Source organism: Epinephelus moara, chromosome 19 (genome assembly GCF_006386435.1).
Source record: "Epinephelus moara isolate mb chromosome 19, YSFRI_EMoa_1.0, whole genome shotgun sequence".
Lineage (NCBI taxonomy): Eukaryota > Metazoa > Chordata > Actinopteri > Perciformes > Serranidae > Epinephelus > Epinephelus moara.
This window is the reverse complement of record NC_065524.1, coordinates 32,950,647-32,966,034: the sequence shown is the minus strand read 5'-3', so window position 1 is coordinate 32,966,034 and position 15,388 is coordinate 32,950,647. Positions and strand designations below refer to the sequence as shown.

Here is a 15,388-nt window from a genome sequence, read left to right as displayed (position 1 = left end):
TTTGTTAACAAAAACCATGAGCTTTTCTCCTTGACGATAACAAGATGATGACGAGCTCAAAATAGATCTTGATAATAAAGACGAAATCTATGTTTTATTTCGCTGATGAGACGAGACGTGACGAAAATGGTTGTGGTGGACTATCGGACATTGAAAAGCCGTTAATGAAAGCTATGGCAAAGTTTTTTCATCCTTAAAAGAGAGTTCACACGCACATCCGGACCAAAGCTGGGCAGGTGCTTAGCTGAAAAAAGCACGAGATGAAAAAACAAAATGCTCGCACACTGCAGGGCTCCAGTGCTGAAGTTTTAATGAAGTGACCTTTCGAGCGTTATGCTCTTCATCAGACTAACAAAACAGAGGGTGCCGCCATGTAGAATCTCCAAGACATAAGCATTCGTTTGGAGCCGTGTTTGGATCAGAATGCACCGTCCGTTCATTTTCCTTTGCTCATGGTTATGTTCTCAGACATGTAGGATATTTAATATTGGTAGAGCAGTTGTGTTAGTCATCCTCCTGGGAGGTCAGAGGTCAGGTTCAGCTACAGAGCAGCTCCCCCAGCAGTTATTAAGCAGAGCAGAGCAGTTACCGGCAAACAAGTTGAAGTGCAGTTTGTGCGTCCATCAGGCCGCCCTGCTCACCTCGAGGTCAGTGGAGTGAGGTTCTAAGATATTTGACATTTTTCTTTTTCTTTTCTCATGGATAAAAATCGTGTGGTTTTGTCGTTCAGGATATAAAACACAATGCATTCTTTATCATTGTTGGAGCATGTGTGTGTACATACACCTGACAGTGACAAATAGCCATTGTAATTTGACAGAGCTGGCAGGGGTTCCCATGGAAGTGTGTGTGTGTATGTGTGTGTGTGTGTGTGTGTGTGTGTGTGTAGAGGGTTATGGCCGTAACAAGATCCATGGCGGAAGAGCTAGTCCAAGGCGTGTCTCTCTTAATGCTGGCCAAACACAATTTGTTGGCTGCCTGGCGAGGGTAACACTGTTTCTGTGTGTGTGTGTGTGCGTGTGTGTGTGTGTGTGTGTGTGTGTGTGTGTGTGTTAGTCTGGTGGTTAAGACAAGATTTTACACTTCATTATATAAAAAGATAAATGAAACCATTAAACATCCAACAGATTAAGTTACAGGCTTTCAAAGTGAAATTGTTAAAGAAGCATTATTGGATATGAACTGAAAATCAACCTCTTCCTGTGAGACGTTGGGTCGATGAAAATTGGACTGTCTGGTTAGTGGGAGTGAATCTAAACACAACACATATCTTTACTGTTTTTAATTACTCTCAGGCAGCTGAGAGCAGCTCAGAGAGATCCACTGTACTCTACCTGCCCACCACCACACTGTAGACAGACACAGTAAGGAACTAGCTGGAGAACACAGCGGAGCATTTAGCAGCTAAACACAGGGAGAGATTTCCCTCAGGAGGTCGTGGCAGACTTTTATGCAACATGAGGACACAAACACACCTCCAAAGGAATGACAATGCTGCTCCATGCTGCTGTTTGCTAAGGCAGGGTGGATGACACACAGCAAGGGGCCGCAGCCTGAATCAAACCTGGGATGCTGTGGTGAGGAATCAGCCTTGGTACATGGTGCACGTACTCTAGACAAGCAGCCCAGTCTCCGGAGGTAAATATATTTCTGCAAACCTTGTATACGCAACATGTGCATGTTTCATATGCATCATATAAATGTGTCTAAAGTGATGTAGTGTATGAGCTGACTTTGTTGTCAGGAGGTGGAGGGGATGGTGGATGGATGTCATCTGGGAAAAACACTTGCAAAGTTGCAGCTGAAGCCAAAACATGTCCTGCATAAACAAGTGGTTGTGGTTTTTGATTCTACCCCTAACAACACGTTAACCACAGTGTTGTTGAAACATAAACTTTTAACTGCTACATAATGATGTGCAAATGTAATGTCAACAATTTTTTTGCCGATTGGGTTGCCGGTAAGCTACTGGGTAAACTACAATGTTACATTTAAACCTGCATTAATAGATTTTGTGGCCAGTTTGGCAGCACTGTGAACACAAAATTGACATACGGTCACCTTATGAAGTTTTTGGTGCAGCTTTAATGATATTGCATTGCACATGTGTTTATTTATAGATTTTTAAAGATAGATATGTGTCCGAAATCACTCACTACTCACTATATAGTCCACCACAAAGAGAGTTCACCATTTTGTTGTGCTGTCCGAATGTATAGTAGGAATTATTATACCCTATATAGTGGACTCAAAGTATCCCACAATGCACCGTGAAAAGGAGTGTACAACCGATTGTCACTCACCAAGCAATATATCCCATCATGCATTGCGCCAAAGGAACAGGTGGACTATATGGGACTGACACTGAGATGGAAGAGGGGAGAGGAAGCAGCTGGATTACAACCTGCTGTACATGTTTAATTTATAATGACACGTTGAAGCTTGTTTTACCAGATTCTCTGCCATGTAATAAACTGTCAGTTCAATGTGTATATATTAATAACTCAGCAGCTGATTTTCTGAAGTGTTTAACAGTTGGCAAGGTGGCAAAGGTTAGCAAGCTGAGATGCAGCTAGCTCTGATTTGTGCCGTAATGGCGTAATACATAATGTTATACATTAATTCACAAGTTATTACATGACTGGTAACTAGGACCCTACAATACCAAAGTGACGACACTGTGGTATGCTGAAGTTAAGCCTTACGCGCTCTCTAGTGGGGCATGAGGACATTACCGTTCCGACCAGAAAACCCATTCACTTACAGTAAGTCTGACGCGCACTTGTTTGTAAGTTGATGAAAACGGCCTTGTTTTTACTTTTAGGTGTCTTGGTCATATTAAGTCATGCTTATAATTTGTTTATTTCAAAAAGACGAAGACAACTGTTTTTTATTTTTTTTTACCTGTAAACGGGTCACCGATGCTCCTATTACGGTAGATTATGGCAGATTATGCTTTTAGGTTTGCTTGACTTTGGGAACGCACAAGAATTCTTGGTCAGCAGCAATGCAGCAATACTGAAGTTCAGTCAGTTCTTGGTCGGATATGCAACACGCTATCCCGCCACTAGAGGGCACATGACCAGCTTTCCGCTTGACCAATGTGTATCGCTACTCTGGTATTGTAGGGTCCTAGGTAAAACAAACTTTAAATCAACAAAGGTTAAAAGGAAAATTACTTACATTAGTGGGACAGGTTGCAATCGCGCTGCTGTCTCTCTTATCTCTCTGCCAGTGTAATATTATTAATATGTTTAATGTGGGCAGAGCAGCGCATCTTAACACAACACAAACAGCGGCAACATTAATTTAGGGAAATACGCTCAGTATAGTTTCATGTATTTATCACAAGTATGCGTGTCAGTATTTGTAATTCATGGTTCACCAGCCGACGTTATGACATATTTTAATTGTGCAACAGCAATGATGTATTTAACAGCACTAAGAAACTAAGTCCAGTTGCGTTCGATTTCAATTGCCTTGAGACAACAGCACTGAGATAATAACCTGTGCAGTAAGTGTTTCTTCATGTTGCAGGTGAGCTCACTATATAGTCCTCTTCATAGAACTCCCTACATAGTGAGTGAATTAAGGATTTTGGACGCAGCCATAGATAGTATCTCTGTTAACTATAGCCGGATATGTGACACCTGCTGTATTTCATTACAAATGACATTTCCTGGGTATTTGCTTTCTCTGGAACTTGAAAAACAAGTATTAATTTGTGGAGATGACCTCATCGTAGACATGTGAACACTGCGTCAGAGGACCAAACCACATTTAAAACGCCTTTGAGGCTATATTGAGGGGTGTGGCCAGTTTTCCTTTCAAATGAAATATAATAAAATAACTTCACAAACTTCTTTCCCTTCAGACAAACCTCTGTTTCTAAATACCATCAGCAGTAACCATGTCCTGCTTCCTGTTCCTTTAAACAGAAACTGTAATAGCTTTACACTAATGAGCTGGAGCTTCTGGGAATCTCTCTGCAGTCCTGTTAGGTTGACAGACTCACATCATCAAAAGAAACAAGCCGCACTCCAATTAGACTTGTTGGTGTTGCTGACCTTAAGCTATGTAGCAACAAAGGAGGGTCAACAAACACTTCAGTGACCTTAGCGGAGGACAACAGATCAACAGGTTGACTCAGGGTGTGTCAGCACCTGCAGAACAAAGCAGCATCCCCCATTTGGACAACATGAAAGCAGCTCTTACAGAACGACAAACGACTCACTGCACATTATTAAAACTCTGTGGCTCGTTAGCCAAGTGTGTCATCAGTCCTTATACTGGTGAGGAAGTGCACTAAAACACACACACACACACACACACACACACACACACACACACACACACACACGCAGAGGTTAAACATGATATTGAAGTAAATGAGGCATGATTTACCTTTAAGATTATGTGTGATTTCAGCCTGTAGCTACATTGTTTTCAGCAGTCTGTGATTTGTGACGTACAGCTTGAACAAACTTTTTTTTTTTTTAAATTTGCAAATGTGCTGCTATTCATTTTGCAACAATGCAGCAGATTGACCGATATTGATTTTAGACAGAGATTTAAAAGCAAAACAAAACTTGCAGTCGTCCCACACAATAGGTTTTGTATATTGTGCCAAGTTTTAATCCCTCAGCCTGGAAACCATCACGCTGTGTTTGGCAGTTTGACTGAGCGATACACAACGCGACTCATCACACACTGCTCACATGCTGTGACTCACAGCTGATTGACATTGTCTCTGACAAACAATAAGCAAAATGAGTTTGACATTTTGGGAATTCTGGACTGTCTCCTGGCTGGAGCAGTAACGTTCTGTGGCTGGTTTAATCATTTCTTCTCTGCTGTCAGGTGGAAAACTACAGTGAAGCAGCCACGCCCAAGCTCTCTCTTTGCTTGCTCCCTTGTTTCACTCCAAAGCCACTTCATCTGTGTGTCCCTGTTGGTCCTCTCCCATCCTCCCACACACTAACTTAAAACCAACAAACCAACCCGACCTCTCCCTCTCTCCCTCCATCCATTAAGCCTTGAAGTTAACTCAGAGGAATGCAGTCCAGTGGGTTTCCATACAATCCTGCACACTCAAAAATGAACATAAACTCAAGCTGCCATTTCGCTGATAAGGAGTTGAAAGGCTTGACATATAGCTTCGTGTAAAATGCCGTGACAGACAGAAAATGAAATGACATTTTGAGAATACAGGTGACAGTTTTTAGGTCATGCTTTATTCATGCGCAGGGCAAATAAACAGAAAAAAAGATCAGATTTGGATGAAACAGTTTCAGGCTGCTGAAGGGCAACATCCTGCATACCATGGATGAATTATATAAATCGAATACCGGACTTCAAAGCTCCTTTCACACCTACACCTTCTTACATAAATGTAGTTTTATAACTAAGTTCGGGAACAAAGACCACGCCTCGAACACATCCCATTTCCACCCAATAGTATTTAAACACACCCGATGCATTCTCTTTCCCTTCGACACATTTCTTACATCCCACCCACCCAATCCCATCGTGCCTCTTACTGTACATCTTTTTCTCTGCTCCTTTCTGCACACAGGAACCAGTTGGGGCTCTATCCAAAGCCGAGCTCACGAAGAGACAACTCCCCCACTCAGTCTCACTCCTGGGATCCCTCCTGTGTTCCTGCCTTTGACTCAACATGTTCATCACCGTGCTCGCCAGCTACCTGGAAACCCAGCCTTCATCCCTCAACCCTCAGTCTTCATCCCTTCATCCCTCAACCCTCATACCTTCATTCCTCACTCTACATCCCTTGATCCTTACCCTGTCATCCCTAACCTTTCATCCATCTGGCCCTTGACCCTTATCCCTGCTACCCTTCATCCCCCGACCCTTCATCCATTCAACCCTTCATCCCTCAACCCTTCATCCCTCATTCATTCGACCCTTGACCCTCAATCCTCGTCCCTCAACTCTTCATCCCTTCATCCTTTCAACCTTCAACCCTTCATCCCTCAACCCTTCATCCCTCAATCCTTCATCCTTTCGACCTTCAACCCTTCATCCCTTCATTCCTCATCCACTCGACCCTCAACCCTTCATCCCTTCATCCTTTCAACCTTCAACCCTTCATCCCTCATCCATTCGACCCTTGACCCTCAACCCTCATCCCTCAACCCTTCATCCATTCGACCCTCAACCCTTCATCCCTTCATCCCTCATCCACTCAACCCTCAACCCTTCATCCCTCATTCATTCAACCCTCAATCTTCATCTCTCATTCATTCGACCCTTGACCCTCATCCACTCCACCCTCAACCCTTCATCCTTTCAACCTTCAGCCCTTCATCCCTCAACCCTTCATCCCTTCATCCACTTGACCCCCTTATTTAAATTAAACTATTAAAATATTAAATAAGAGCACAGTCTCTATCTAATAAATGACACTGATAAAAAAACCCAAAACTATTATATTCCCACTCTGTGCCACCGTCCCCTCTCACGCACCTGGCGCTAAATATCATAAGACCTTGGCTCTTTCTGCAAATGTTCCGTCATGTCTGAATATAGAACATTAAAGGTACTGTATGTAACTCTGGTCAAAGATGGCTGATTGTTGGGTCTCATTCCCAGGTTGTCAAATACAATGCTTTGGGTTAATAGTCGGACTGAACCCTCAACACGCTCTCATCACAAGCCGTCACAAACTGCCACTTTTGTCAGTGGCCTATCACATCAACATGTTACGCACTAGGTATCCTTCTGCATCTGCTGTTAATGTTTCAGGATGCGCTATGAACGCCGGGACATCACAAAAGCATATGGTGAAGTTTATAAAAAACATCTTGGTTTAGCATTCAGGAAGCGAACACTGGGCTCACTGCGTCAAAGTCTGGGGTTTGTTGGACCCATCCACCACTACTCCCGCCCATCCTATAGGGACTTTCCAACTCCTATGTCTGGCCGCGTTGCATAGTGACACTGCCCAGCCACGTATCATACTGCTGAGAAAGGTAGCTTTTGGCGTCAGGTGTATGAGGCTGAAATCATAGACAAAGCGACAGTATTTGACGACTTTGGCATGGAACGGGCTACAACCTCCAGCCCAAAGTGTCAGCATTTGACGACCTGTGGGGATACTAGACCCTGGGGGGGCCTCAGGCAGAGAAGCCCATTGATGCACTGATGGATACACTGACGGTCACTTCTAACCTTGTATGCATGGTAGTTACAGCTGACAGTCAAAAGTAAATGTAAAAGACATCTATGGTGCATCTGAATGACAAGCAGACATCACTTTAACACCCTAATGAAAACAGCAGTGTGACATACTCCATGTCTTAAAAGAGTCTGACAAATAGTCAGCTGTCATAAGTTTAAAAACTCATAGTACAAAGAATAATAACATCCTTTACAAAAATTCTTTTTGGGCCTCTGCAGATTTTTTGTTGAAGTTCTTAACCGCTGAGGAAAACTGACTTGCTGTGCCACATCCAGCTCTGTTATATCATTGATCCATTAAGAGATAATTTACTCAGCTCCCATGATCCTCTGAATCTCAAACAAAGGCATCAGCATCACCAACATCCCAACAACACTGCAGCTTTCCAAATCTCATCAAAAACACTGATGTTTAAAGTTCCTTAGATATAAACGGCTCATTCTAAGGTACAGAATCTGTTAATTGATGATGTTCTTTCTTTTAGCATTGTGTGTTGGTTTGGTAATCTGAGCCTTAAAGACAAGAACAAGTTGGAAGAAGTGGTCAAGTTGTGCTGTAAGATCACTGGTGTTACTTTTAAATAACCTACAGTATCTGTCTGATGCTCTGTCAAATGTCTCACTCCCATGTTGCGTTTCAGATGCTTCCATCAGGGCGGAGGTTTTGCTTCTCTAAATATAACGATAAGTGTTACAGAGTCCTTTGTCTTGTCTTGTCTGCTATCACTCAGCAGTGACCACTAATGTCCATGATTTACCTCTGACAGTGTGTGATACTGGACTCTGTGTGTGTGTTTGTATTGTACCGTCGGTTTTGTTGTACTCATGACTACTGTCTGTAGCTCAAATTGCCCCCTCGGGCACATTAGAGTTAACCTTACTTTACCTATTTCTGCCAGTATATCCGCCTTAATCCAACACACTGAACCTACAACAAGTCTTGCTTGGGTTTGTTTGGAGCTCAATGGCCTTGATGCAATTGCTGTTTAAGTGTGGTGCTGCACAAAAACTACTATCAAATAAACTAAAGTAGTAAAGAGATAACCTGGATCCTTTGATATGGTGAGAATCCATACACATTACATTAAAATAAAGTTCACTAACATAAGAACAAACAATGAATAAACTAAATATACATATATATTCTGGTGCAGATTGAGTGTCTGTGTTGAATGATGTTGACCTGCACCTTCTATATCCCGCATGAATCCTGCAGTAGTTGCCTCACAGTCACTTTTTTGTGTGCATGTAAACGAGTGGTTGCCATTTACAGAGACACACAAGCACTATAAACACATGAGGGCCGAGAGAAACACATAAAAACTGCACACAGAAGCGCACACACACACACACACACACACACACACAAACACACACTAGAACCAGAGACATCCTCCCGCTGCACAAACAAAGCAAAAAAGCACCTGTCAAACAGGTAGTTTCGACCAGAGGAATGGATGGGTAGGTGGAGTGGAGGAGAGGCAGAGGGAGGTGCGGGAGGGAGGGAGGGAGAGGGGTTAGAGAGACAGACGGCCTTTAAAAAGCAGATTAAAACAGGTTGCACATCTCATTCTAGAGGAAATCACACACACACATACACACAGACAGTGTTTGGACTATGGCTTCCACCACCTCGGGTGATGTTCTGCCCACAGGCGGCAGGATCTTTACCTCCATTCCTGATGTGTTCTTCATCCCTGAGTTTGTGAGTCTGATCATTGTCATTTTGCTTTTATTTTATGGGGGGGGTCCCTGTTTCTACTCTTTCTCATTCAAAACCCTTTTAGTCTCTCCATTTGCTCAGCTGTCTGAGTTATTGATCTTTTTCCTCTCTATCTTATTTGCCTCTTTCGCCCCTATCATCCCAACTCCCTCGGGTCAGCACCATTTAGATTACGATCTTGTTTCCTTGACTCTCTGTCTGACTCCCCATCATCGCTCCACCGAGGCGGGTCTCTGTTCCAGATAGGAATCTACCTTGTCTTGTTATGTCGGTCGGCGGGCATCAGCGTTTGATCAGTGAGGCCGACAGAGTGCCCGTTAAACCAGCTGTGAAGATTAGAGGAGCTGATAGGTTTGGCTTGAAAGGACAGGCCGATGAAACGGGTTAACGAGGAGGTTACGGCTCCTCTTATTAATGATTGTTGGCACGGGATTACAAGTGAGCAAACTTGGCAACCAGTTAAGTTCATGCTGACAGTTGTTCCCATAGGGCAAATCGTTTCGGGCAAAAAAACAAACAAACCACAGGTTGCCATAGCAACCGGAAAACAGAAACCGTAACAGGATTTAGCAACAAAAAGCAAAATATCATGTGAGAAAGTCACACAGCATTAAGTCACTTGTTTTATTAGCTGCAGGTTGGAAGTGTTTTATAAGTATATGAGAGCTCTGTGATGCTATACATTTACTGGAATGACAATTATTAGTTTTCTTTTAACAGAGAGTAGTCGAGATTTCCCGTAAAGTGTTTATTTCAACTTTATTTAACCAGGAAGTCCCGTTGAGACTAACATCTCTGTTACAAGAGAGACCTGGCCGATGCAGCAGCCAATCAGAACACATTTAAAATGCAATATAAAATACAAAAAGCCACAATAAAACAACAGCTTATCAAAGATATTGCACTCTCAAGAAAAACAAGCACACGTGTCTATCATCTCTAATTTTAGATCTTTGTGAAGATTGTTCCATGTCCAAGGTGCAGAGTAGGAGAATGCAGTTGTCCCCAGATCTGTTATAACCAAGGGTTCATTTAAAAGCAACCACCTGGAGAAGCGTAGCTGCTAACTACCAGAGCTGACACACAGAAGGGAGCAGAGGTAGGCTGGAAGTTTGCCCAATATTGCTTTATAGATAAAAATATACCAGTGCTGTTGTCCGTGAGTGGTCAATGACGTCCGAATGCAGGGATGAGTGTGGGACTTTGCAATAATAGTAATACAGCGTAGAGACGCATTGTACACTGAATCAAGGCCACGTAAAATGGAGGAGGTTGCATGCATATACAGTATGTCACCGAAATCAATCACAGACAGAAAAGTAGCTTCCACAAGTTTTTTCTTGGCACTGAAAGTCATGGCGATGTAACAATATTTGAAACGATACAGTTGTAGTACAATCTTTTTTTTTAATATGCACAAAATTTCCAGCACTGCAGGTCACAAAAAGCAATGTCCAGACTATTAAAGAGTATTTACAACCACTATTTCCTGCAGGATTTTCTCTTTGAAGTTGGATCCACAAGGTCAGGAAGGAAGGTGCCTCTCCAAAGCTGATGCATGTTAAGTTCTAAAATACGAACTAACCACTCAGCCAATGACCATTTGGCCTCTTTTTCATGGTATCTTAGTTTAATTCTTTCCTGTCAGGACCTTTTTACATTTTACAGATATCAAATGTTTTCTTTTTTCCATTTACAGCAGTTTGGAGGACTTTTCTAATCTTTAATCTACAATATCATGTTTGTTAATGTTTCAAATTCACAATGTATTTGGACAACGTAATTCCCTTATTAACACAAGTTAAATTTGTCATTGCTTACTTTAAGACCGAACCTTTTTGATGGCATTTTATTTGATCTGTAAATGGACAGTGAAGAGATTAAGAAATTAAGACGATGAGAGAAAGAAGGAGTTGAGGTTGCCCTCGCAGCGTGAACCCTGGCTAACACAGATCTGGTTTTCCTATCAAAACTGGATCATATCAGTTTATCATATTTTCTCTTGTGAATTTAGGACGCAGCTTTTCTTCTTCAGGGGAAAACTGTCAACTCTTCTGTTGTTGGAAACTTCTGAAACCTCACGTTTCTTACATATCTCTTACATCTGTCCTAAAGGCAGAGTATGAGACAACGTCCCACCTTGGATCCATTAAGAGTTCATATTTTATTGCACACATAAAGCTCCTATATAAATGAATCCTTTAGAAACTACTACAGAGCTCTGCAGTTTGTGTACAGGGAACTAAAGATTAAATCTGTGTGACACAGGTGGAAAAACAGCTTTAGTTGCAGAGGCAGGTGTAAATCTAAACCAACCATCTACTTACAGGGTTTACGTGCTGGCTTGGGTCTTTTTCTCTGGCTGCCAGCCGGCACACCTTTTCACAAATAACCTGCTGCTCAAGTATGGAAATGTACTGGTAGTGTTTACTGTGCTGGTCAGAGTTGGCATTGTACATCTGAACCTACACGGATACAGAAAGGGAAGGTGAGGGCAGGGAGGGTGACTGACAGACGAGTTCGCTCGGCAGCTTTTTTTTGGCTGCTGTCCAGTGTCGTTTAAACTGTAGTGAAACTGGATCATGGAGCAATTTCAAACAAAGAAAGCTCAGAATGAAAAGACGCATGTTGATATGGATGATGTGGTAATGCTTTTCTAATCACACAATTTCACAACACTTTTTTTTTATCTGCGTGGAACAATGTTGTCTCCTTGAAATCACCTTTGTACGTTACTAAACTGCTTCTTAATTATGTCATTGTGGCAACGTAATCACTGCCTGGATTATATTCAGAGTAGTGAAAATATACATTCATGTACTGTGTAGGCTTCACAGGAAGGTGTCTGAGGAGGATGGAGGGTGTGCAAAGTGCAGGACCCTGACAGCAGAACTTCAAGTTTGCACTCAAACTCCTGTCTTAGGTTTAGGCAACAAATGCACTGTGGTTAAGGTGAGGGAAAGATCGTGATGTTGGGAAATTTGAATAAAAAATCCAACTGTTTGAAGAGAGATATTTGCATATCCAACTCTCTCGGATGCAGGTGCATCAGAAAATATCACTCTTTAAATGTCGTCAGGAGTGTTGAGTGTGCAGGATTTTCTGTTCAAAGACTCCAATAAAAAAAATCCAATAAATAAAATGTTGTAGCAACTATGAGTGAATACTATATTTCAAGATTGCCCATTTTGTGTGTGTGAAATACAACTCAAAGACGCTGTCTGTGAACATTTTGCCAATACTTCAGTGTCAACATTTTTGCAACTTGCCAGATACATACTTAGCAACATTTTGCTCTGCATTACTTTCCCCTCAAAACATATTTGCTATTTCAAATTAGTTGCACATAAATGTAATTTCTAAGAGACAGAGTTGGTGTGAAATTAAGTCTGCCACATGAATGAATACATGAGATGAACAGGACTGCTGACAGTGCAACAACATGTATGTAGAGTGCTGTTTGAGTTGGCAGTTATGTAAAAGACACTGAGCTGAGGTCATATGGGCTGCTGTAGGTTGGGGTCAGTCTATTTAAAGGAATATTCCACTGTCCGCGAGAGTTACTGCCTCAAGAGGGGGAGCTCAAGTATCCCAGGTCTTGTTCATGAGTGAGGGTAGAATGGAGCGTGAGATGGATTAGCGGTTTGGTGCGGCTTCTGTGGTGATGCAGGTGCTGAAGAGGTAGCGATGCTTTCGATTTACTGGTCCATCTATGTCCCAGCCCTCACCTGTGGTCATGAGCTCTGGGTAGAGACTGAAAGAATGAGGTCGGGGATACAATGAGTTACTTCAGAAGGGTGTCTGGGCTCAGCCTTAGAGATAGGGTGAGGCGCTCAGACATCCAGAGGGAGCTCGGAGTAGAGCTGCTGCTCCTTCGCGTTGAAAGGGGTCAGTTGAGGTGGTTTGGGCAACTGTTCGGGTATGTCCCACTGGTAGGAGGCCCCGGGGCAGACCCAGAACACGCTGGAGGGATTACATATCTCATCTGGCCTGGGAACACCTCAGGGTCCCCCAGGAGGAGCTGGAAAGTGTTGCTGTGGAGAGGGACGTCTGGGGTGCTTTGCTCAGCCTGCTGCCCCCGCGACCCGGCCCAGGATAGGTGGATGAAAATGGATGGATGGATTCCACTGAAAATCTACCTCTTGACTATGAAATGCTCACCTGGTTGGCATGAACGGGCTCATGGGTGGAGGACGGTGACTGTAGTCATCTTTGAAAAGTTATCATCAAAGTCCAATGGCAACCCAAAGTAAAAAAAATAAAAAATTTAAATGCCTATAAAACCAAACCCCTCCAGCAGCAGCTTACATTAATTGATCATGGATCTACGTTCTTCACATAACTCCACCAAATGTAGCATATTTAGCTACTAAATAGTGATACAAGAATTGTTTAGAACTTGTAAATCATCACCAAAGACGTGGATTAGAGCCGCCTGGCAGAAACTATTTGATTCTTTAAACACAGATTTTCAATGGAACTTAACTGGGCTGCAGGCCAATTCCCTTTTACCTGGAATGTGATAGAAATATATGGATAATGCTCCTCTGGTATGGGGAAAGATAAGTCTGATACAGAGTAGTAGAGATAAGGCTTACACAATATTTGCAGATAGCGCTACATGTGATAGCTTAAAGTCATGTTTGTATTAGGTAATGCCGTGTTTTCACAGTAATGACCTGTGTTTGCTCACCTCTGTATCGCACCTTTTCAGCGTGCTGTGCTCGAGCACTATCCTGTGTTTGACTAATGTGGCTTTCTCCCATCAAAGGCTGGAATGTAAAGTGACGGTCATGGAAATGACAGGATATGGTATGTAATAATGGAATCACTGACAGGCCGAGGCAGTGACGTTTGAACTGGTTCATCACTGTGACATCAGCAATTTGTCCTGCTGTTATGAAATGACAGAGAATGTAAGTCAGCACCTGACAGGCAGCCTTTGAGTTTCTTTATTTAAGTGCCACTTAATCACAGTTTATTTTCTCATCAGTAAAAATACTCTAATTCAAAAGTAGTAAAACCATCACTCATTTAACATCAGCTGTTTTCTGGATAAAGTATTTTAAACTCTGGGTAATTAAGAACAGATAATGTCTTACCTATTAAATCATAAGCACATTTTCCCATTATAAACAATATAATGTCACAAAAAGCTTCATCTCCTGTAGCATATGTGATTTTGTTAATCTAAAAACATACACATTTTACTCAACCATTTTACTCTGTGTGTTATGTGGTTTAAACCCACAGAGCGTCATTTTAAATTCTTATTGAAGGCTGCAAAGTTTCTAAAATAAAATACATTTTGATCAAATAAAAATGTTCAAGATTAAAACCAGGAAAAGAAAAACAATGTAATCACATAGCTTTAATGAAGTGTTGTTGGTGCACTTTAATGTTCAAAATTACCAACATGGAAAATCTGAAGTGAAATTCAGAGTTTTTAGGGTTAAATGAATGTGTCATGGTTGAGAAATATTTGAACTACCTGCAGGCGTGTTGCTGAATTCTGGGCGTGGTACGTTCTTCTCATGTGGTCAGTTTGAATTTTCATTGCTGAGCTAAAAAGAGACTCTCCTGACTCTGAACTCACCGTGTTTACACAACTGAGTGGGACAGTTTACAGAGAAACAGTTTACCGAGAAAAAAATGTCTTCCACTCCACTTTTATATGTGGATTTTAAGAGTGCATGTGCATTTCCTAAGTTATATTTGGTAATGGCAGCATCAGTGCTACACATGCTAACTTTGAAACCATTTATGATAGAAACAAGCTTTAAATTGTGTGTGAACCATAAGATTCCCAGCTTTCTGAGGTATGGATGGTGCCTTTATGACAGTCAGAGCTGACTCAAGTTGCTTAGGAGTAGGAAGTAGGGTAGGGCCAGTGGCCACCCCACCCCTGGTCCACATTTGTTTCAAGTCCTGGATCGCTGTATTGCAGCTGAAGTAACACCATAGCAGCTGCTGGCTCCAAAAGCACCAAAAAATATGATCATTTCTTTGTCTGCTGAACAAATACCCAGAACAATATCCAACAAATGGCGATATTTATGTAACCCTCTTTTCCTGATTGTTGGTGTTCCCTAGTTCTTCAGGCTGTGAGTAATAAGCAGGCTACAACATTTGAATTTTCCTCTTCCTCATTTAATTATTACCAACACGGCAAGACAGTACTGACACATCCCAACTTAGGGGTACAGCAACTTCTCTTCACTGTTTAGCATGAGGCACTCCCTCTCTCTTGTGTATCACTCTTACCTGTCCCCACAAAACAGGGGCAGGTAGGAACCAATTAGCTCATAACCAAATGAACACAGTGACTCCACTTAAACACTGCACATGAAAATACAAATGAAACAATATACAAATTACTATAAACTAGTCCATACCAATTGAGTGCACAGTTGCCCACGCACAGTTTCACATGGTGTGTGTTTGGGATACAGGTCATAGGAAATT

General features: G+C 42.1%; 1 protein-coding gene across 1 annotated transcript in view; it reads left to right on the top strand.

Moving 5' to 3' along the window:
* Positions 1 to 8,746: 8,746 nt before the first annotated feature.
* Positions 8,747 to 15,388, top strand: part of LOC126406927 (myelin and lymphocyte protein-like) — a 15,446-nt gene continuing 8,804 nt past the window's right edge. Inside the window, exon 1 of the mRNA XM_050071514.1 lies at positions 8,747 to 8,905. Coding sequence (XP_049927471.1) covers positions 8,819 to 8,905 — 87 coding nt within the window. The 5' untranslated portion in view covers positions 8,747 to 8,818. The remainder of the gene's footprint in view (positions 8,906 to 15,388) is intronic.